The sequence below is a fragment of the Typopeltis vanoorti genome, chromosome 21, assembly GCF_054136105.1.
Source record: "Typopeltis vanoorti isolate ZY-2024b chromosome 21, IOZ_Tvanoo_1.0, whole genome shotgun sequence".
NCBI classification, from domain to species: domain Eukaryota; kingdom Metazoa; phylum Arthropoda; class Arachnida; order Uropygi; family Thelyphonidae; genus Typopeltis; species Typopeltis vanoorti.
In genome coordinates, this window is record NC_143569.1 from 17,019,575 (window position 1) to 17,044,099 (window position 24,525).

Below are 24,525 nucleotides of genomic sequence, written 5' to 3' on the forward strand. Positions count from 1 at the left end.
AAACTTATTTAGCTGGCTTCTCACCAGACCACCATCTTTGCTTATTCTGTTATCTGTTTCCGGATTTAACGTGCCATCTTCACTAAAAACTGTGCCTAAATAGTTGAAATATTTTACTTGTTCTATAGGTTCTCCACTGAAAATGCACATGAAGTTTTTAATGTTCCTGCCTGTTTTCATAGGTTTGGTCTTTATCTCTAATTTTCATGGCAAATTTGTTACAGCTGTCATGCAATTTAGTTAGAGAACCTTTGGAGTCTTGTACTCGATGTATTCAGGAGTACATCATCATCTACATAAAGCAAACTAAGTTGTGTCTGATTCTAATATCAGGTTTAATGCCACTTTCTTTCATAATGCAATCCATATAGATCAGGGTTTCCCAAATTGTGTTCCTCGGAACACCAGTGTTCTGTGGAAAGTGAATAAATGTTCCGTGATGTCGGTGACCAAGCCGTGTATTTTTAAACATGGAAGTAATTCGGGAAAGGGAATGCTGCTGTTTATGACATGTCATAAAAATTGCCTGCAAGCTGATTACAACAATGGGCAGCAAACAAATATCATCTATTCTCAAAACTGAACGAAATAACGTGTTGCAAATGTCAGTGACCAATCAGCAAGGAAGTATAAAGAAAATTTTTCCACTGAAATTGAAGTCTGTATCCGGTTCTCAAATCTAGTAATACTGAATACTTTCTTCACAAGTTTGTATTGTAGGGTGAAAGTGCTTGTTTCGAAACCGTGGTGCCATGATTTTTTAAAAGCAATAGGCCTACAGATTTAAATTTTAATATGAATAAGAGACAATGGACTTTGTTTAATTTTGGTGTTAAGAAATCTCTTATGGTGTTTGTGACGCAACAGATAGTGATTCATCCACCTCCAGCCTACAAAGCGATCTCCAGGAGGGGGAAACTACCAGCACACAGGAGAAGTCTGCATTTACTCATAAGTACTTATAATAATATTATAAATTTTTGGTGATCAGAATGGGATATGTCGATGAAAATCAGCACAAATTAATTTAATGATGTTGGCCTGAGAAAACTACAATATGCTACAAGATTTCATTAGTCCAGTGATTGATAACTGATTTAAATGTAATTTTCTATTTGTCAACATGTCACACCATATACATAAGTGTACTGATGCTCTTTATGCCATAATTAATTATTAATACATTACAAAATATCCAAGGTGTTCCATGAAAATTTCAGGATTTGTGAAGTGTTCCATCGTAGGAAAAATCTGGAAAACGTTGATATAGATGATGAGCAAGAGTGGAGATAATGCGCTTCCTTGTCTTATCCCTGATTTGACATCAAATCTTCTTCCTGCGTTTTGTTCAATTATACTGCAGACACAACTTAAATACTGATTATGTATTGCTTGGTATTATCTTCATTGACCTTATATAATTGTAATGTTTTGAAAAGCTTTTCTCTCAAGGTGGAAGGACCTTGTCATATGCATTTCCAGATCAGCAAAACTTAAGTACACACTTCATCATATTCTCATGATTTCTCAACTATTTGTTGTAAAGTGAAAATCTTATCCGGCAACCTCTGTTTGGCCTGAACCCAACTCCAAGTTTTGCTTTCACAAATTTTCTTAATCTCTTTTCAAGTATACTTGCATCTTACCTGGAACATTTAGGATAGAAATTCCTCTAATTCTGACATTCAGCTTTATTCCCATTTTTATAGATGAGAAATATGAGAGCTCTACTCCAATCACCTGGAATTCAACCTTCTGAATTATGCATTGTAGCCACTGCAAAACTTTATCTCCATAGTTAAATATTTCTGATTCAATACCATTTACTCCAGCTGCCTTTTCACATTTCAAATTTTTGATCTCTTTTTTCACCTACGTATTCATATATATAACTCTTGTTTGCATTCCTCTTGAAAATGTTCTACCACTGTTCTGTCACTGCTTGTTTCATTTAACAGTCTTTCAAAGTAACTGCTCAAGACATCTAGGATATTGTTATCTTCAGTTTTCATGTCACCTTTATCATTTCTGATTCCTTTTACAGTACTCTTTCCTCCATTTCTAAGGTTTTTCAATAACCTCCAGAACAGTTTGCCATCTTTCTGATGTTTATCTTCTAAATTCTTACCAAAATCTTCCTATGATTGTTTTTACACCCATCTTAGCTATCTTACATTTTTTATCTGCATTCTTTTAGGACATCTGCCAACATATTGCTTTCTGTATCTTTCTTCTTGTCCAGAACTGCTTCTGTAACATCTTTTGTCTATCATGGTGTTCTTATTTTTCTATCCTTACAGACAACTTCACTGCTTATTTCTCTAACTGAATCAGTGTTTTCTTCTGAGATTGCCACCGAGACTTCAAGGTTTGGTTCTTGTTTTCAAACTGTCAGTTTTTCTTTTGTGATGTTTCTATAGTCTACAGTTTACATGGAAAAGCTGCTCAGCATTAATTCTTTTTAAAACTTTCATATATATTTTTATTTTCAATATAATATTCATTTTGATCTTACCTAGTTAGCACTAAGCGATAGTCACTTCCAATTTCAAATTCTCTGTACACTTGTATCCTGAACCAGCTTGAAGATATCACTATCAATAATGCAGCTCTTCGTATTTCTTGTGTCTTCTCTCCACGTGAACTTGCAAAATCTTTATGTTGGAACATGGTGTTAGTAAATGACTAGTCCATATCCTGAGCAGAAATCCAGCAGATACTTATCTTATTATTATCAACTTTTTCCAAATTTTCCTACTATAAAACTACTGAAATATCCCCATAAGTTTATTGCTATGCTAAAAGAAATTCACTGTAACAAGCTATCCAGTATACTGTCATAAGGATTTATATCTTAGTCATTTTCTGTCATTTTTTCTCCAAACACTTGTTTGGCTAATCTTTCCACTCCAGTTCTGTTTAAGTGATAATACAATCATAGATTAGTTCTGCTTACACATTTGTTAATATTAACATGTTCACATCGAAGTGATCATCACATTAACTGTCTGGCATGTTGAGAGAAAACACTGTACCCCACAGAAATTTCATGCTTGCATTTCAGCTGACATGCTATCTATCATGACAGTTCTTTGATTGTAACCAAATCTGCATGGAGTGAGTACTAATATGTTTGTTTTAGGCAATATTAAGAAACAATAATTAAGGAGATGTTTTTTAGGAAGGGGTGAAATGTTTATTTATAAAACAGGTGTTTATTTCCTCTCTCACTGTTATGCTTTCATAAGAACCTGTGATAAACTAATTTTATAAATATTTTTGATTGTCGATGTTAAGCTTTAGGGCTTGAGCTTTTTTTTTTTTTTTTTTTTTCCCTGCAAATATTTTTAAAAATGAGATGAAGTGGTCATCTAGGATTTTCTTGTAAATTCTCAAACTAAATGTTTTGCATGCTTCACCAATACATATATTTGTGCCTCATCCAATTGAATAATACACAGCAATGAAAAGAATGATCAAAGTGTCCCATTTCATGATCATGATGATGAAATGGGACACTTAAAGGTCAAAGCTTTATAAATAGTTGGAAACCCTCACATGACCTTTAAAATAATAGATTGGGGGGGGGGGGGGGGCTTATAACCTATTTTCAGTCCTCTCCTCATGGTTCACCACATTAGTAGATGGGCTAGCAATTTGGGATTTAGCTGGCCAAATTGTATTCTGTATTGGCTTAAATCAAAAGACAATGATAGTTCAAGAAGATAAAAAGTCATTTCAGCTAGCCATTTTTGCCAAGCCAAACAAGGATCCTTGCTGTTCTCATCAGGGAACCAGGACAAACACTGAAAATTCAGGTACTTGAACAAACTACAACTCGGCATCAGAAGCGTTCAAGATGGGCATCATCAGCATAAACAATATCAGTAGAAAAAGCGGTAAAACTCCTGGAAGAATTACAGAAGACCACATCAACATAATTGGTGTTACCAAAATAACAAAAACAGATGAAATTCTTCTATATAGCAACCACAAAATGTTGCATTCCGTGGGCAAAATGGAGAATTGGACAGTGAGACTTATTTCTGCCTGTAATCTCCAAGAGAGTTCTATTAAGGAAGAAGTGGAGGAATTTTTCAAGTTATTAAACTTCAAAAAATCTCACATAAAATGGAAAAGTTGGTCCTTGTTGGACATTAAACAACAGATTAAGAAATAGAAAAATTTTGAGAAAAGAGCAGAAGTAACAATAAGTACCTGCTGGATTTTTATTCAGTATACAAACTAGTCATTACTAATACAAGGTTCTAGCATAAAGATGTGCACAAATGGAGAGAAGTCACAAGAAATAAGAAAAGTATGGTTGATTGTGATACCTTCACACTGGTTCAGGACGAGTAAATACAGGATTTGAAATAGGAAGTGGTCACCATTTAGTTTAGAGCAGAATAAAAAATAAATTTCATATTGGATAAAAAAAAAAAATGCATCAAAGTTGAGCAGCTTTCAGAGGTAACTGTAGACTCAAATATACAGTTGTTATTCAAGAGACAGTGAAAGACTGAAAACAAGAACTAAACTGATGTTCACTTTGGAGAGTTGTTGGCAAACTGAAGAAAACATTGATCCATTTAGCAAGGAGGCCTCTGGTGAAGTAGTCTTCAAGAATAGAAAAATCAGAGCTCTAGAATCAGGAAGTTAACAGTTATGGAAAAGAAGAAAGCACATCAAAGGTTATTAGCAAGTATTATCAACATGTGCTCTGAGAGAATAGAGAGAAAATTGTAAGAAAGAAAGCAATTTAAAAATAGCCATAAGTCATAAGACTTTGATGAGAATATAGAAGGTAAATATCAAGAAGGTGACAAAATGTTCTGGAGGCTGTTGAAAAAGCTTAGAAATGTGGGCAGAAGAAATAAGATATATAAAGATATCATAAATAGATGGAGTAAAATGGAGTAATTACATTGAAACATTAAATGAAATAGGAAGTGATAGAATTCAGTAAGGAGGACATGTTAATACTAAAGTAGAAAAAGCCATCATAGTTCTGAAGGCTTTTTATATGAAAATATAAAAAAACCTTCAGAATTATGTGCTGCATAATTCTGAAGGCTTGGTCCTAATTTCAGATGACTGGAGTAGAACTAGTACACCTCTGAATCAAAAAATTAGAATAATCAAAGAAAATGTGTTGAATGATTTGCAATTCTAATTTATTGCACAGAAAATAATTATTACAAAATATGAATTAGCATAATTTAAATCTATGTACTTTGTAGAATATATAACCATATAAACACATAAACTTGTAATATAAATTATAAGAAAACTGTTATTTGAAAACTTTCACAGAATTAGAATAATTTTTAATGTGGTTCAAAATATTAGAGACATGCGAAAATAAATGCACAAAAATTACAGTCAAAGGGGAAACAACATGATAATTAGTGCTTTGTTGCATCTCCCTTAGCTTTTATGACCATTTGGAAGCAGTTGGGCATATTATTTAATAGTTGTTCAGTCACTTTTTATCAAAGCATACCCATATGGTCTGCAAACTAGAAACAAGTTCATTTTTGTCTCTTGGGGGAACTTCTTGAAGATGTGTCTTCATAATTTCTCCACAAATTATCAATGGGGTTTAAATCTGGTGAGTTTGCCTGCCAATGGGGTGCTTAAGAGTCAAAGCTGTATAATTGATAAATGAGAGGAGACCTCCACATAGACTTTAAAGGAATGCGGAGAACCGACCAGGACTTTTGACCTAAAGTCCAATCCTCACCTTCTCGTGGTGCACCCTGTTGGGTATCTACTTGGATACTGAACAAACGAGGATGGGCTGGCAATTTGGAATTTAGCCAACCAAATTGTATTCTTATTGGTTAAACCAAAATATAAAATGATGGTCCAACATGATAAAATTTCATGCGGGCTGGGACATCGCCCGATTAAACAAGGCCCCCGTTGTTTTCGCCAGGTGAACAGCGAAAAGTCAGCTACTGGAACAACTCTGAAAACAAACCCCAACTCAACATCACCAGAGTTAAAGATCGGTACTATCAACGTAAGAAGCCTGGATGGCAAAGAAATGGAGCTAGCTGAGGAATTAGATAAGTACCAGATCGACATAATAGGGGTGACTGAAACAAAAAAGACCAAAACTGGTGAGATCTTTCTGAGCAATAAATACAAAATGTTACATTCAGGCAATGACAATCAAGGAAAAGGAGTAGCCAGAGTATTCAACACAAAATACAAGGCTAATCTTCTTGAATGGCAGTCAGTCTCAAGTAGAGTAATGTGGGCAAATATGAGAATGGGGAACTGGACAATGAGACTTATTTGTGCCTATGGTCCCACAGAAGGTTCTACTAAGGTAGAAGTGGAGGAATTTTTTTGAGGCTTTAGAAAAAGCAACTTTAGAAAAAAGGGGTGCTTAAGGGTCAAAGCTGTATAACTGAGAGGAGACCTCCACATAGCCTTTAAAGGAATGCGGAGAACCGACCAGGGCTTCTGACCTAATGTCCAATCCTCACCTTCTCGTGGTGCCCCCTGTTGGGTATCTACTTTGATACTGAACGAACGAGGATGGGCTGGCAATTTGGGATTTAGCCGACCAAATTGTATTCTTATTGGTTAAACCAAAATAAAAAATGATGGTACAACATGACAAAATTTCATGCCGGCTGGGGCGTCGCCCGGTTAAACAAGGCCACCGTTGTTTTCGCCAGGGAACCAGGGCGAACAGCGAAAAGTCAGCTACTGGAACAAATCTGAAAACAAACCCCAACTCAACATCACCAGAGTTAAAGATCGGTACTATCAACGTAAGAAGCCTGAATGGCAAAGAAATGGAGCTAGCTGAGGAATTAGATAGGTACCAGATCGACATAATAGGGGTGACTGAAACAAAAAAGACCAAAACTGGTGAGATCTTTCTGAGCAATAAATACAAAATGTTATATTCAGGCAATGACAATCAAGGAAAAGCAGGAGTAGCCATAGTATTCAACACAAAATATGAGGCTAATCTTCTTGAATGGCAGTCAGTCTCAAGTAGAGTAATGTGGGCAAATATGAGAATGGGGAACTGGACAATGAGACTTATTTGTGCCTATGGTCCCACAGAAGGTTTACTAAGGTAGAAGTGGAGGAATTTTTTGACGCTTTAGAAAAAGCAACTAACACAATGAAAAAGGAAAAGTTGGTCCTTGTTGGGGATCTAAATAGCAGAGTAGGAAATGATTGTGAGACATATAAAAATATTTTGGGAAAATTTGGAGAAAAGAGCAAAGCTAATAATAATGGCAAATATCTGTTGGATTTCTGCTCAGGACATGGACTGGTTATTACTAACACCATGTTCCAACATAAAAATGTGCACAAATTCACATGGAGAGAAGAGGCTAGGAATAAGAAAAGTCTCATTGACTATGTTATTGTTGATAGTGATGTTTTCTCCCTGGTGCAGGACACCAGAGTGTACAGAGGATTTGAAATTGGAAGTGATCACTATTTAGTCTTGAGCAGAATAAAATTGAATTTCATATCGAAAAAAATAACATGTAAGAAAGTTTTAAAGCGAATAAAAGTTGAGCAGCTCTCAGATGTGAACTGTAGACTAAAATACAGAAAGATTATTGAAAAGAAAATGAAAGAGTTTCAGAACAGGAATCAAACCTTGGAGATTCAGTGGCAAACTCTGAAGAAAACATTGATTCTGCCAGAGAGGCATGTGGTGAGGTTGTGTGCAAGGATAGAAAAATCAGAACTCCCTGGTGGACACAGGAAGTTAAAGAAGAAAGCATACCAAAAGTTCCTGGCAAATAAGTCAGCTTTTACTCTTACGACAAATGTAAGAAAGCTAAACAGTGTGTAAAACTAGCTAAACAAAAGTCATGGGAGGACTTTGGCAAGAATATAGAAAATAAATATCAAGAAGGTGGCAAAATATTGGAGGTTGTTGAAGAAGCTTAAGAATGGAGGAAAGAGTGCTGTAAAAGGAGTTAGAGATGATAAAGGTGACATGAAAACAGGAGAAAAAGATATCCTTGAAGTATGGAGTAATTACTTTGAAAAACTGCTAAATGAAACAAGCAGTGATGACAGCACAGTGATAAAAAACACTGACCAGGCATGCAGTCAGGAATACATATCCATACTTGAAGTAGAAAAAGCCATCAAAGGCTTGAAATGTGCAAAGGCAGCAGGAGTAGATGATATTCGACCAGAAATGCTGAAGAATGGTGGTATAAGAGTCTTACAGTGGCTGAACTGCATAGTTCAGAAAGCCTGGACAGAGGGATGAATTCCCGATGATTGGAGTAGAGCTCTCATAGTACCCGTATATAAAAAGGGAAATAAAACTGAATGTGAGAATTACAGAGGTATTTCCCTACTGAGTGTTCCTGGCAAGATCTATGCAAGTATACTTGAGAAACGGTTGAGAAGAATTGTGGAAGAAAAGCTTGGTGAAGAACAAGCTGGATTCAGGCCAAATAGAGGCTGTCAGGATTAGATCCTCACTTTACTACAAATAGTCGAGAAAGCATGGGAATATAACAAAGATCTTTTTTAAATAACGAAACCTGTGGTGCATTCATAATTAGAAGAAACACACGTAAAAACCACAGTGAAAATTATTTAATTGTAAATATTTCATCCTAAGTATCTTAGGACATCATCAGTACAGTATTTAAACAAAAATTAGGAATAACATACAGTTAGGGCGCATGATTACAATAGAATCTCATGAAAATGTGCATAACGTGCTAAAGTAGTACCAAAAAAAAAAAAAAAAACGTTTAATTATTTAACACAGTTTTGTATGATAATTTCCCATACTTTAGGAATAGTAAGAACATCGTTGCGGTTTAGGTTTGGTCTGTGTAGTAGGGCTTCAGAACTTTCTTTGTATAAACGTTCATGTTTAAATAAAGATCTATGTAAAAGTTTAGCCTTTTCCCAATGGATCCTATGGTTTGGATTTTCAATTCCGTGTTGAGAGAGTCCAGATTTCTGCGGTTTAAGAAGACGAATGTGGTCTTGATGTTCAGAGATGTTTCTGAACAGACCTACCTGTCTGTAAAAAGTAAGATAATTTGCATGAGCATGGAATCTCATAAACACCAGGTAACATAAAGGGTGAGAATTTGTCCTTAGGAGAAGGTAATAAGTTGTAAATTTGGTTGATAGGTTTGTAAGTAGTGGCAAAATTGTATTTCTTCATAATTTTAGAAAGACGTTCTGAGATGCCTTTAACGTAAGGTATGGGAATCCTATGCACTTCTTCCTGTCTGGTTTGATGTATGCAGAAGTGACTGATGATTTTTTGAGTTGTTCTGGGATTATATCCATTTAGGATGGCTGTATTTTTGATAACTTATAATTCCTGGTTTAAAGATTCTTCAGAGGAGCAGAATTTGTGTGCTCTGGAAACTAGTGATTTAATAATGCCAGATTTCTGAGATGGATGATGAGCAGAAGAATTGTGAATGTAGCGACCTGAGAATGTAGGCTTGCGAAAGACGGAAGTGGCGATGGAACCGTCTTCTTTTCTTTGATGTGTAAATCCAAAAAAGAGATACCCTGTGGAGATTCTTTTTCTAACGTAAAGTTGATGCGATGATGAAGAAGGTTAATTTTATCTAGAAACAGTTGTAATTCAGGTTCGGGATGATTCCATACTGCAAATACGTCATCGACATATCTTAGCCAAATTTTTGGTTTGGGTTCAAAAGTGAATATTTTTTCCTCAAGGTGTTCTAGAAACAAATTTGCTAGGTTTGGTGATAAAGGAGATCCCATTGCTGTTCCTTCCTCTTGCTTGTAAATTTGACCTTTCCAGGTGAAGTAACCTGATGCAATAACAAACTTGAACAATTCAACTATATCAGACGGAAATTTTTGAGTTAGTAATTCTATTGTTTCTTTATGGGGAATGTTAGTGAAGTGGGAGACAATGTTGAAGCTGATTAACAAGTCAGTTTTTGATAGTTGAATGTCTTTAATTTTTGTGTGAAGAGACTGAGTGGCTTATGTGAGGGCGGAGAAGGTTAGATAAGAATCTAAGTACAACACCAGGGCATGGAGTTGCCCTGGTGTTGTACAACCCAAGTGATCATTTACACTTGGGCCCGCCAATTGTTTTTTCGGCATGAAACTATGGATTTTGATCCGAGTTTCAGACCCAGCTATAAAATAAAACGGGATTTACCATCTCCCTTTCAATTAATTTTTCTTATTTTCACTAATTCCTTCTTTCATTTTATGTATTTCCCAATCTTTCATTCTAACAACCTCTTATGTATGGGATTAACATTAGTGTTAAAAAAAAAAAACCTAAACATCCTTAATTTTATTTTAGTTTTAATATCATCTTTAGATTTTTGAGTTCTTTTATTTACTTTTCCCTCCATTTCTATGTTTTTTTATTAGTGTTATCCAAAGCATTTGATAAAATTAAGTATCATGCTATTTAGGTTAACTTTTTTGCGGTATTGACCACAGGACCAGAATATGAAGCAGCATATTTTGTGGATTTCAAACCAACATTAGACAGAAACATGTAGAGAGCAGTGCTAATGACTTACTAGTCATTAGCACTGCACTAGCATTTATGACTTTTAATTTATGAAATACCTATGGTTCTACTGTAATCTATATTTACATTTGGTGTTGTTTTATTAAATTTTTAATGGTATTTTTGCTATAGCCATTTTTTTAAAATAAATGTATTGCAAATAATTTGTAATTTTCGATCAAGAGCTTGCCCACTAGATCAGTTTTTGAGTGTTAATGACTCCAAGTTTCCATAGATTAAAGATTTATCAGATGAAATAGAATGCTACGCCATTACAACCTTAATGTTTCTTTTAAACCACTTATAAAATTAAAAAAACATATTCAACTTCTCCAAGGATCCCTGTCCACCCTGAAGTATGCCAAATCCATTGCTGGTGAAACTGGATTCAATTCTAATCCGTAAAAAAACCTAAAATCTAACAATTTGGTAGATCAGGCCTCTTGGATCATGCTCTTAACACCTTACACCAGATAGGGAAAGTACCTATTCCTTCCCTGTGCACATTTAAGGAAACCTGTGAAAGTTTGATTAACAATCCTAATCTAAACAATGATGGTAGTATAAAAATCTGACGGCTATGGATGGTGTTAAATCTTGAATGAAGAGATTTCGTTGTGAAATATCTCATTCAGGATTTACAAGCATCAAAACACTGAGAGAAATACTTGTATATAAGTAGAAATGTTAATTGCTTGAAAAAAATTTTAATAAATGCTTTTAATATTGGACTGTTCTATGTAAGATAATATTACCTGTTCTTGTAAATTTAACAATGGAAGAAAAATTGACGAGAATTATGTTAGTATGTAAAAGTGAGTTCAAAGTTCGCAAACGAGACGTTCAGATTAGTAACATGCCACAGGAGTTTCCTGGGAGACACGAGGAGAAGGACCGGAACCACGTGCAAAGGAGTAGTGCTGAGCAGAAAGGTATGATGCTGTAGGAGCGCCGCTCAAGGTATGATATAAAAAGCTTGACACCACTAGCTAGCTCTTACTCTCAGCAATCTTCATTTGGTTGCTTCTCTCTCAACTTTGGCACAGGTCACTCGAGGGGCCCAACTCGAGTTATTCCCTGAGATGAATACGTGAGAGCGTCAACAGAACAATGTCTAGACGCAATGATGCAGCTGAATAGCGAGACAAGTGCGGGCATTTCGTCAGTAAAGCGGGAAGAATCAACGCAAGCTGACCATCATGCTAGACCACGTGGACCAACTTAAGCAGAGCTGTTCTCGTCTACATCGGAGAGGATAATTCATGATTGTGAGTTCCAGGCTGGCCCATCGGAAAGACAACTGTGAAAAAAAAGAAGGAATGAGCTGCAGAAAGAATTGTAAGGATCGAGAGATAGACCCGGAGGTCCTGGTAACGTTCAAATATTTTACTTTCCGTTGTGTGTAATAATATGCAAAATTATTCATTAGTGGGACCTATATAAGATATGAAGCAGACCTTAGGACTTAGCCTGATCCATAATGTTTTATCTTTGAGAGTGAATTCTGATATAGAGTGGTGTGATAGTATGTTATAGTTTAGCTTGAAGTTTGATAAGTTAAACATTGAGAGAAATTGTAGATCTGATTGTTAGAAATCAGTGAATTTATTCATAATTAACATCGTCTTGTAAATTTGTATTGTGATAGTTTGATGAATAAACCCTTTTTCTTTTATCTAACAAATTGCCTGATGTATGAATCCGATGCACCACTCATCAAGTAGAACCTGAGCGGAACTAATTAATTGGGGAAGATGACGACCGCAATGAGAGTTTAAAATAAGGGATTTAGCTAACTTGGAAACTGTTATTATATAAATTGTATAGCCGTGTGTCACTCTGAGGGTTCACTCTTTGATTAAGAAGCTTTTCTGATCTAAGGGTTCTGGATGGTGCAGCATTAACAAACAAATTTTCCAGAACCCAGCTCCAGATTTTCGATAAAGGAATTGGCTCTATCCAGGGGTAGTTTCTTTGTTTATCATATTCGCACATGTGAGCAATCTAAGTCACGGCCACAGAATTGATAGATTGTTTGAGTATCGATAGGGCATATAAAGGGGGAACCAGAGAGTAATGTCCCCTACCTAAATAATGCCATCTTAAATCATAACAAATTAAGCAAACCAACATTTATAACAATGGTACACATTCATTTAACATAACTTCAAATTCTTCAGCAAAACCTCACTTATGTATCAGCAACCATCAATACTGTGTTTGTTTTAATTTATCTGTTAGTAATTTTTAATCAAATAAATAACAGGATTCTAGCTTTGATGTAAGTTTTTCATCAAAGGTCAGGCTAGTAGTGTTAACAGTTGACCAAATTAGAAATTAACAAAAGAAATAGTTCACTTTATATACAGGTAGTTCCTGCCTTTATAAATTAATTGGTTCCTGGCGACCGTTTGTAAAGAGGGAGTTTATTTGCTTTAGAAGTAATGCTATAAGCAAGAGTTCTATTCGTAAGAAGGAACATATAAAATATAAAATGAATATTAAATGATAAGAAAAGACTTTACTGGCCAAAGATTTACATATTTAAAAAATAACATAAGAAAATTTTTAAATTAAAAAGATTCTTTGAAAACCAATTAGCTCATTTCTATATCACCAGGTGAATCAACAGTCTTTGAGATAGTAGGAAATATATTAGGAAGCTTCGGTGCATCCCCCCACAAAGAAGGCCTCGAATGTCATATGCTTTGTTGATTTCCGCTTCTTTTCATTTAAAATAGCTCGATAGCAAGCAGCATTATTCATTTCCTGGAAAAATTTGCTAAATCGTTCAAAGTATGACTCAAAGATTGCTTAAGCTTTTTTGAGAAGTTTTAAGGCATCTTATAGGCCTTTTAAAGTAAATAACCAAGTTGGAACTTCATATTCATTATCTTCTTAGTTTCTTTCTTGTTCCTCTAATTCAAGAAGATCATTGGATGAGAGTTCCATAGGTGAGATTGAAGCAGCTCATTAATATCACCTTCCGAAACTTCCATTTTCAACTGGTTAGCTATACCTAAGATCACTTGAGTTTCAGAATTCACAATCTTTGCTGGGTCTTCAAAGCCTTCTAAATTATCGTTAAACTGAGGACAAAGTTTATGCCACTCTGGGCCGGCATAAAGTTTCCGAAAGAGCTTGATGGCTGGTAATAATTTCGTATTTTTTCTCTAATATAATTGCTTTTCTTGGTTTCTTTTGCTCATTTTTTGGTTTTACACTGTTGCTTCTTTTTGACATTGTTGGAAAAGTGAAAGGGTTATAGTTAAAAAAGAAAAACAAAATAAAAAATCAGGTGTAATTGAAGAAAACTATGAATAACACACTCGCTTCGCCACAGCTTGTGAGTGAGTGGCTGAGGCTCATTCTAGCTGATCATTACATACTGCCTAATTCCCCATACACACCCTTAATCGGCTTCGCCGTGCACAATTTAAAATAAAAATTCCGATCCAAAAAATTTGTAAAGCAGCAATTTTTAAAGTGAGAATTACCTGCATATATAATCTTGTTACAGATGCTTTAATGATTATCATTTTGTTCATAATTTGCAGTTGCGCTTTCGTGAAAGAAGAGCGTTAAATTACAACGAGGAACTAAAACAAAGGTTTAAAAGTCATCCAGAAGTCAAACGTATTGAAAGGCATCGCCATGTTCCTAAACATGTGTATAATGCCAGAAAGGAGAACAGAACCATTCAAGAATCTATAAAACGCAAGTGAGTATATTTTTTTAATATTATATCAGATGTGTGTTTGTGTAGATTGTGGGCAGAAAAAAGAGTAAGCTAGAATATTTAATTAAAATTCTAACTTATAAATAAAACTTCTCTTTAGCTTGGTAAACGACTACTCAGAATATGGAAGAGGACATTTCTTTCATAACTAAAAATAATTGCATTTGATTCTTGGGTTATCTTATTATATATTACATCCCAAAGAGATGACTTCACTCTTTCCTAAGTTAATACTACATTTTTTTAACCAGTTAGCCTTATGCTAGAGAAATATTTATTTTAGAACATAAAAAGTATACTATTGTATCTAGTACATCTTATACATATTTATATGCATATAAAATTCATTATCATACTTTTTAATTGGTAATCCTAAACATGATAGTACTTGTGCTGTGTAAAGACCAAAAATTAAAGAGAGAGAGAGAATTTTATGAACATCTGATTTAAAGAGTTTAGTGTTAACAAGTTTCAAAAAACATTAGTAAAGCAAATAAATTCTTTAATTCTCCATCTCCACAGAGTAGGAATTACCAATCATTTCTGACCATAAAAAGATCGGTTAAAAATGCATGCAACAAAACCTTTGAAAAAATGGAGTGAATTATAGATCCGAATTTTAGGAAGCACTTGGCAGCTTCATTCAAGATGTGTAAATGGTTTTCATTGCATATAGTTGTAACTATTATAGCTTAATATTGATGGAGAATATTTTTAAAAACCTACAATTCGCTGATGATATCATTCTAATAGCAACATTACCAAAAGAATTAGAACACTTCATTATTGAATTAAATGAAATAAGTGTGGATGTAGGCCTACAAATAAACATAGATAAATCAAAAATAATGTATAGTGGAAATACTTCAGTATGAAAACAAAGTTGGAAATATTTTGTTTTCAACTTAGTTGAAATTAGTTTGACCACTCTTGCATACTTGAATGTTTGGCCAAATTTTCTCGTATTCTATATATATTCATTTAGTTCACTCTGAGTCATACCAGCTATGTTTATTCTGTTGACTATTTTCATATTTAATCGCCATCACTGAAAATTGTTCCTCAATAGGCAAAGAACAGCAGACTTGTCGCAGAAATATTGCCCTGGAGATCAGAGTTTATATATAGATATATTTATATATTTATAGATAGTTTATTATAATGCAGGTTTGCTATACCAAGTTTCAGGATAAATAAAAAGAAAATTAGTAGTTAAGCTTAGGTTCTGGGTTATAATATAATTTAATGGAATGAATGCTCTACAGAGAAATAAATAACATGTTTAATAATAAGGAACAAAGAAAGGCAGGAAGTAGATTGGTGAAGTCAAGGACTTGATGAGGGGGGACCACATATATCACCCGCTATCATATCTTTTCATTCACACTACCTGCACTCACCACTTTCAAAGTCAATCCATTCCATACTGGTATCCTGCATGATCCTTTCAAAAGCTTGAAGGTCTCCGTTATATCGCCCTTCTTTTTTGCTAGTGTCTGTGGTCCCTATTAATATATTTAACACTTTCCTTTGCTCTCTCTCCCTCTCCATTGTATTAACGTCACTGCAGAAATGAGATCAGACCCCTGCACCATCCTCCAAGTGAGGTCATATCAAGGTTTGTTTCAGCATTGCAATTGTCCTCTGATTTGCAATCTTTGCTGTATGGCCCACTGAACTTTAACTGGTTATCAATTTAACATCCCTTTCATAATATTCTGTACCATCTTTGAGAGAAGACCATATAAAGTAACATATTTTCTATCCAAGGCACTATGCAACTTCTGTTCAGGGGGAGATATCTGAATGGTCATAAAACTAGTTTGTTCCAAGAAAGTGAACATGAGTGGTAATTAATTTTAATCTTTCAAGATTATCTTTTTAGAGATTTAATGCAACCAGATCAAATATATTAAATTTATAAAATCTAAAAAAATTTATCAACTGCTCAAGACAAACCTTGAAAATGAGATAATGTCCTTGAATGTATGAAAACCTCAGAATGAATTATTTGAGTCAGATTCTTTTCAGCATCTGGTCACAGTCATTAACTATAAGTGAATGATTTCAAACTTCTAAGGCATGAACCTTAGACTTATCAACTGCTATTCACAGGACTTGAAAAATGGGCTTTTCTGATAGTCAGTGATGCGTGAGAATTTTTAGTTGGTGAGGAAAGAAACAAAACCAGCAGAGGGGTGTTATTTATTCATTGCTAATTCTGTTGCATGTTTTATGCTAAATAATTTTTGGTTACTTTTGAAGTTAGTAATGATGTAACTTTTCATGTAGTACTACCATAAGATCCTATACATGTCAGGAATTTGATGATGGTGGTGGTGACTATTGTAGCATGCTGTTTTTGTCATGATGGAATACAACCAATAAGAAGATAGATGCTTGAGAATTAAGCATCATTTTATCTCTAGAAAGTGCACAGATATACTGCAAAGTAGCAGCCCAAAATAAATGCACAATAGATAGGCATTGATTGAATATTCAGAATTTGAACTAATAATATTGGTTAGGAAAATTATTTTCCTAACTGATGGAAAATATCTCAAAGAAATAATCAAATTCATAGCTGAAAAATGAAGTATACAAATAAATGGCAGGAATATCAACCATATTAAATATGCAGATATTATTCTTGTCGATTCTAAAGAACAACTGGAAAAAACAAACCTTTTGGAATGAAAATCAATCGAAGTAAAAATAAGAAGATATAAGGGAAAATTTTCAATAAACTTTGAAAATCACATTCTTGAACTAGTAAAACAATTTACATATTTTGGCAGTCTCATTGCTCACAACCTCAACAACACAAACATTAAAATACAGACTTAACAAAGGATGATCATCACCAAATTCCTGACGTGTACCCTCAAAGAGTGTACAGGATATTATGATAGTATTACATGAAAAACTTGCATTATTACTAACTTCCTCTAAATCAATCTGTTATCTGTCGAGACTCCAACATTATCAGATCTTATATTTCTGTCTTCTAAGGAACTTTGTACTTATCCACCTATATCTTGGTCTTTTTCTGCCAACCTGGCAGAGAATACTTGTTTTGCTAACCTTTCCTCTCCCATTCTGTTTAAGTGATTAACCATACCACCTGAGATTAGCTCTGCTAACAATGTCAAATTCTTTCCTAATATTATTGCCATCTGTTCATGCTCCTAATCTTTCTCAGGACTCTCATATCTGTGGTCAAGTGTTTTATTTCTAACCCAGCACTCAGATCTATAAGTTAAAACTGTTTTGTATACAGCTAATTTAATGTTTTGACTAATTTCTATCTTATTCCGTATAAATCTATTCAGTTGACTTCTTACCATACCAGTTTTGTTGATTCTGTTATTTATTTCCATATTTAATTTACCATCTTCACTAAAAATTGTCCTTAAGTAGCTGAAATGTTTTACTTGTTCTATAGGTTTGATATTTTCAATATTCTGCCTATTTTCATACCAAATTTATTACGACAGTTATTCAGTTTAGTCAGGGAATCTTGCAGACTTGTACTGGATTTATTTAAAAGTATAACATAATCTGTATAAAGTAAAGAGCTGAGATTGACATCTCTAATTTTGATATCAGGTTTTAATACTACTTCATAATGTGATCCATATAGATAATGAATAACAGAGGAGATAATGTATATATCCTTCTCTGACACCAGATTTAACATCAAACCCTCTTCCTGTACTTCCTTCTATTCTAACTGCTGAATAAAGATTAAGTATTGCTCGACATAATACCCCATTGACACCACATAACTGTAGCATTTTGAATAGCTTTTCTCTTTGCACCTTGTCATGTGCCTTTTACGGGTCTACAAAACTTAAATACAGATCTTTGTTATATTCTGACGATTTTTCAACTATTTGTTGTAAAGCGAAAATCTGATTCTGACAGCCTCTATTTGTCCTGAATCCAGCTTGTTCTTCACCAAGCTTCCCTTCCACAATCCTTCTCAACCATTTCTCAAGTATACTTGAGAAATGGTTGGCTGAGTGGTTAGCGGATTCGAATCCTGCTGTGGGTATGGATGTCTGTGAAAATACTAGTGGTGGTGGTCAGCGGTAGATGGTGAAAGTAATTATGGTTCGTTGTAGTTGGTGGATTGAGTGGTGGAGATGGAGTGCTGTGGAGTAGGTGCCCTCCCTGGAGGTGTCATGTAATAATAATAGTGATACTTGCATATCTCTTAGCAGGAACACTCAATAGGGAAATACCTCTGTAATTCTCACATTCAGTTTTATTTCCCTTTTGGGAATGGAATGGGTACTATGAGTGCTCTATTCCAGTTGTCTGGAATTCTTTCCTCCAAACTATTCAGTGCAGCCACTGCAAGCTTTTATATCTTCATACTTGAGAATTTCTGGTCAAATCATCTACTCCTGCTGCCTTTCCACATTTCTAGCTTTTTCTATTTCAAATATGGAAACAATGTATTCCTGATTGCATGCCTGTTGAGTGTTTTTTAATCACTATGCTGTCACTGCTTGTTTCATGAAGTAATTATTCCATACATCAAGGATATCTCCAGATTTCATCTCACCTTTATCGTTTCTAATTCCTTTTACAGCACCCTTTCCTCCATTTCTGAGGTTTTTCAACAGCCTCTAGAATATATTGTCAACTTCCTGATAAATAGTTTCTATGTTCTTGCCAAAGTCTTCCTCTGACTTTTGTTTTGCTAGTTTTACAGTGTTTAGATTTCTTACATTTGGTCTCTGTATTCTCTAAGACCAGGAACTTTTGATATGCTTTCTTCTTTTCTTTCACTGCTTCTAACTTCCTGTGACCACCATTGAGTTCTGATTTGTCTATCCTTACAGACTTCACCACATGCCTCTTCAGCTGAATCAATCAATGTTTTGTTCCTGTTCTCAAACTCTTTCATTTTTTCTTGAATAATGTTTGTGTATTTCAGTCTATAGTTCACATCTGAGAGCTGCTCAATATTTATTCACGTTAAAACTTTCTTACATGTTATTTTCAATATGAAATTCAGTTTTATCCTAAGACTAAAGGGCGATCACTTCCAATTTTTAATTCTTGGTACACTCTCGTGTCCTGCTGCAGTGAGAAAACATCAGTATCACAAATAGCATAGTGAGACTTTTCTTATTCCTTGCTTCTTCTGTCTATGTGAATTTGTGCACAATTTTTATATTGGAGCATTGTGTTAGTAATAAGCAGTCCATGTCCTGAGCAGAAATCCACCACGTATTTGTCATTAGCTTTGCTCTTTTCTTCAAATTTTAATATTTCTGTATGTTTCAATCATTTCCTACTCTGCAATTTAGATCTCTAACAAGGACCAACTTTTTCCTTTTTCATTGTGTTAGTTGCTTTCTCTAAAGCCTCAAATAATTTCTTCCACATGATATTGATTGCCATTCAAGAAGATTAGCCTCATAATTAGTGTTGAACACAATGGCTACTACTTCTTTTCCATGATTATTTAGATCTGGTGGTACTTATCCAATTCTTTACCATTCAGGCTTCTTATGTTAATAGTACCAATCTTGAACTCTGGTGTTTCAGCTGCCAACTTTTCGCTGTTCACCCTGGCAACACCCCCAGTTGTCATTTTGTAATGAAACTTGAGGATGCTGAGGAATGTATTCCCGCAAGCTCTCTCTTCAACTTATGAAACTTTCATAGTTTCTACATTCTTCATTTGAAATAATGCTGCATCTAATATCCACTTTGCTTATGTAATTATTGATCATTCCTGTTATCTTTAGGAAATTTATAGTTTTGATGTCAATATATGATACAACACATCCAAGATATTTGAAGCAGTTAATGTGTCTAAAATTTTATTTTCAATCATGATGGTCCTTTAAAAGCCATAAGTTCGCTTTGTCTGTTGATATTTGCATTCCAAATTTTTTAGCAATTATGTTTAATGTATATCGATCTTTGGAGTTCATCTTCACTTCTTGTGATTATCTGGTTATCTGCTAACAAAAGGATATTAAGTATAGTTCCATGATCCAGTTTAAATGAGTGTTTTCTACTTCTTTACTAATTCATCTATATGGATATTAAATAACAGTGGTGACATTAGGTCTCCTTGACAGCCCCTCTGTTTATTGATTTCCATTTTCATTGATTCTTACAGCTATTTGGAATGTTTAAATTCTTGAGTATGGTCCACAGTTGATTCCTTATGATTGTCAGAGGCTTTCTGATAGTCTACAAATGCTATGTGTGTTTCTATGTTGTTTTTACCATTAAGATTTTTAATGTAAAAGCTGGTTCAATGCATGATCGTTCTTTGCAAAGTTTTGAAGTTAATATTCGTGCATATAACTTATAACCAGTATTTAGAAGACTTATTCTTCGGTAGTTTTCACAGTTGCATTTATTGCTAATTGATAATTAGCAACTTTCTGAGATTTTTCATTGCTGCCAGATGCCTGCATATTTTTTTATAAGTTCTATATTTATTCCATCTTCTAAATACAACAGGAGATTTCCCTTGTTGTATTTCTTATAATGCTACTTCTTCCACTGCATAGTTAATAGTAAGTATTATGTCAGTTTTAGATTTGTTACTATCTTGCTCAGGTTTTATCTTTGATTATTTCAAGTTATTCATATTCCTTAGAATTTTGTATGTATTTGGTCTCTTTCCAATTTTGCTATGAAATTATCCCTTTTTTTTTATTTTTTTGTATTTATAATTAATTTTTGTTTGTCCTTTGTTCTGAGGCATTCTGTTGCTACATTTTTTAAATTATTCCATTCTATCTATATCATCATTTTCTTTTATTTGCTCTAGCTTTCCATTTACTCTTTGTGAATAAAGGTAGTTGATACTATCATCATCCAAGAGTTGAATTCTAAAAGATTCCTGGAGAGACATAGCTATAATTCTTAAACAGCAATTAACATGATTTGGACACCTCCAGAGGATGGCCTTTCAAAGATTACCAAATGTAGCCTTCAATAGAATTATTGGAGGAAGACCAAAAAGAACATGGGCACAATATTGAAAAAAGAAATGAAGGCAAACAGGTGGAATATGCAGAATTTGAACTATCAATAGTGGTTATGAAAATTATTTTCCTAAATGATTTAATTTGCATTTTTGAAATGAATATGAAAAAAAATTTCATTTTAAAAATGTACATTAATGGATTTAGATTTGTTTTTTTCACTTGATGAGAAACTAATAACCGAGTAAACACTTTTTTTTTTTTTTTTTCAGTTACCATCAGTTATGGTCATTCATTTAATGATAAAATATATGAGTGTTTTTTCATCTCTCATAGACTGATATACACTACTTGGAAAAAGTCATGAAAGTGCCATGTAATTAGTAATGTGTTTGTAGTCCCAAGTCAGTGAAATGGCTGCAGGTCTATCTGTTTGGCGAATTGTTAACAAATTAGGCCATACTGAGAGGAAGCACATGGAACTAGCTGCAGTGGACAACTCAGTAAACGTGACCATAGGGTGGTACGAAAGATAATATGTAAAACTGCCATTCATTCTCCAATGCATTGAATGCAAAGCATTGGGCATCAACTGCAACACAAATCATTCAGAAGCAAGGCTCATGGGTTTCCATGGTAGGACTTCAAGTCCCACATTATCCAAACCAACATGCAGCATTGTCTTCAGTGGTGCAAAGAGTACGTACAGTGGGATGTGGAAGCTTGGAAAGCTGTGTTATTGAGCAATAAATCATGCTATTTCACACACATTATCAAGCAGATGGACAGATTTAGGTGTGGTGGATGCCTGGTGAATGTCTTGTATGTACTAGAGTGCATAACCCCCCCTGGCCATGAAATTCGGAATTGGCAGTGTGATGGTATGTTGTTTTTTTCCTGGTTTGGCCTCAGACTTCTATTTGTGGTGCCACAAACATTAAACTCAGATAGGTATCTGGATAATGCAATGCTTCCTGCTTTGTGGCATTTCTACAGAACTGACCATTCTGCTTCAGCAATACAATGCACCGTGTCATAAGGCTGCTGCAGTAATTGCATGGGTTGGTGACATGAACATTATCACACTTGACTGACCTCCAGAGACCTGATCTCAAACCTGTTGAATGAACTGGAGTGTTGGGGTGAGATCAAGAGATGTCTGCTCCACAACAGCTCCAGGACCTCATATACCTACAGTAGGAATGGTCTAAATTTCCCATGGATCGCTGTTGTACACTTACAGAAAATAGCCCCCCCCCCCCCCCCAGGATTGCTCCATTGCAGTGAAAGGAGGTGATATAATCATAAGAAAGATATTTATTTAACCAAATATTTCGGACTGGAAATAGCAGACCATCATCAGTGGGTATTACAAGAACAGTTTAAAAAATACAAGCTAGAATACTAACAATAATCGTTAAAATTAGAACACGCCACGTGATGTTATATCACTAAGTATGAAACGGAATATTTTGAAGTAGAAACGATTGAATTTGCACTGTGATCTCTCTTATTTTGGACATTAAGTGCCTATTCCTTATATCTCCGGTATTTCAGAACCCATTGCAAGAATTTTAAAGAGATATGATTTAACAACTACGTATTCATCTATTAACAAATTGTCTTCTCATTTTCCTTCTCCTAAAGACAAACGCTCAACTTTATCTCTTCCTGGAGAACTATCCTTTATCTCTTCCTTTATCAAATTCCGTGCAACTGTGATCTCTCTTATTTTGGACAAACTGGACGTTCTCTTGAAAAAAGAATCCAAGAACATCAATCATCCATTCTTCACAACAAACCTGAAAAGTCTGGATTGGCTCAACACGGGATTGAAACTGACCACAGCATCCTTTGGTCCAGGACGCGCCTCTTACATAGATCCCCTTATAGGTTTGAATGTTTGTTCAAGGAAAGCATGGAGGCCTTGCTCCATCGCCCCAACCTGAATCGTAATGACTGTATATCTATATCAAAAATCTGGGAAAGTCTAATCAAGATTAGTCATTAATTTTTTTTTTTTTTTTTAATAGCAAATTCAATCATGTTTCTACTCCAAAATATTCCGTTTCATACTTAGTCATATAACATCGTGTGGCGTGTTCTAATTTTAACGATCTATTGTTAGTATTCTAGCTTGTATTTTTTAAACTGTTCTTGTAATACCACTGATGATGGTCTGCTATTTCCAGACTGAAATATTTGGTTAAATAAATATCTTTCTTGTGATTACATCATTCGGTCTTATGTCGCAAGTATCCGTGAAAGGAGGTCCTACAGCTTATTAAGGTGGCCACCGTAGCTGTTTGTTCCTCACACTGTGGTGTCCATTGACTTCTTTCCAAGCAGTGTATATATGTAGTTAACATTTTGGCTTTATCACTGGTTACGCAGTGTAAAAATTGGTCATGGCATAATGATATATATATATATATACACACACAGAAATACTGATTAGTTTGTGGTAGAAGAAACCTAGTAATACTAGGTAGCCATGGTGCTCTACTCAAGGTGATACCTAGATAGTTGCCTGATGTGGTAAGCCTGCAGCAAACTTTTAAGCCCCGTCGGTTCAGCTCAAAGATATCTACTTGGTAGAACGCATATGGCTTAAGTTAATGTATTTTTCTCTCAATTCTAAAATAGGCCAATATGCTAGTGCAGTACTTTCTTCATTTATAAAGATGTCCTTAAATCTCAACAGAATAGTTTCTTTGTGTGTAAGTCATATGTAAAGTCATATTATCCCCCACCTCCCATGATATGTTTGTAATAGATGGAAGGTCAAGTGCAAATTTTTTATATAATTGAGAAGAATTTTTTTTTTTATTATATTATACCCTTAATTTTTTTATTCTTGCTCCTTCTAGGGAAGCTAATAGAAGAGCCCACAGTAAACCTGGAACTGTTCCATATACATGGGAACGTACGAAGAACATTCTTAAAGTGGATGAATAACTTGGATGTCAACATCTCATTACTAATTGTACTAACACAAAATGTAATTTTTGTGAAGGTATTATTTTCTAAATAAAAGATCAAGACTGAATTTTAAAACCTATGAACAGGAACATGTGTAGATTACTTTGTCTTAAGCAGGAATTTCAGTTTGAATTGTTAATCGTTTGAAAGCTGAGCTTCTCTCATAAAAAAAAAAGTTTCATAACTTGCATTGATACCGGTGCAGAATAATTAAGTGACTTTTTTAAAATGTTTGCAGATTGAAAATGCTTTTGACAAGACCCTTCTCTCCAAGAAAAGTTAAGGCTGTA

General features: G+C 34.5%; 1 protein-coding gene across 1 annotated transcript in view; it reads left to right on the forward strand.

Annotated features, from left to right (window-relative positions):
• Positions 1 to 24,314, forward strand: part of LOC150094648 (DDB1- and CUL4-associated factor 13) — a 171,016-nt gene extending 146,702 nt beyond the window's left edge. Inside the window, exons 11-12 of the mRNA XM_090411696.1 lie at positions 14,104 to 14,267; positions 24,124 to 24,314. Of these exons, the coding sequence (XP_090267822.1) occupies positions 14,104 to 14,267; positions 24,124 to 24,211 (252 nt within the window). The 3' untranslated portion in view covers positions 24,212 to 24,314. The remainder of the gene's footprint in view (positions 1 to 14,103; positions 14,268 to 24,123) is intronic.
• Positions 24,315 to 24,525: the final 211 nt, after the last annotated feature.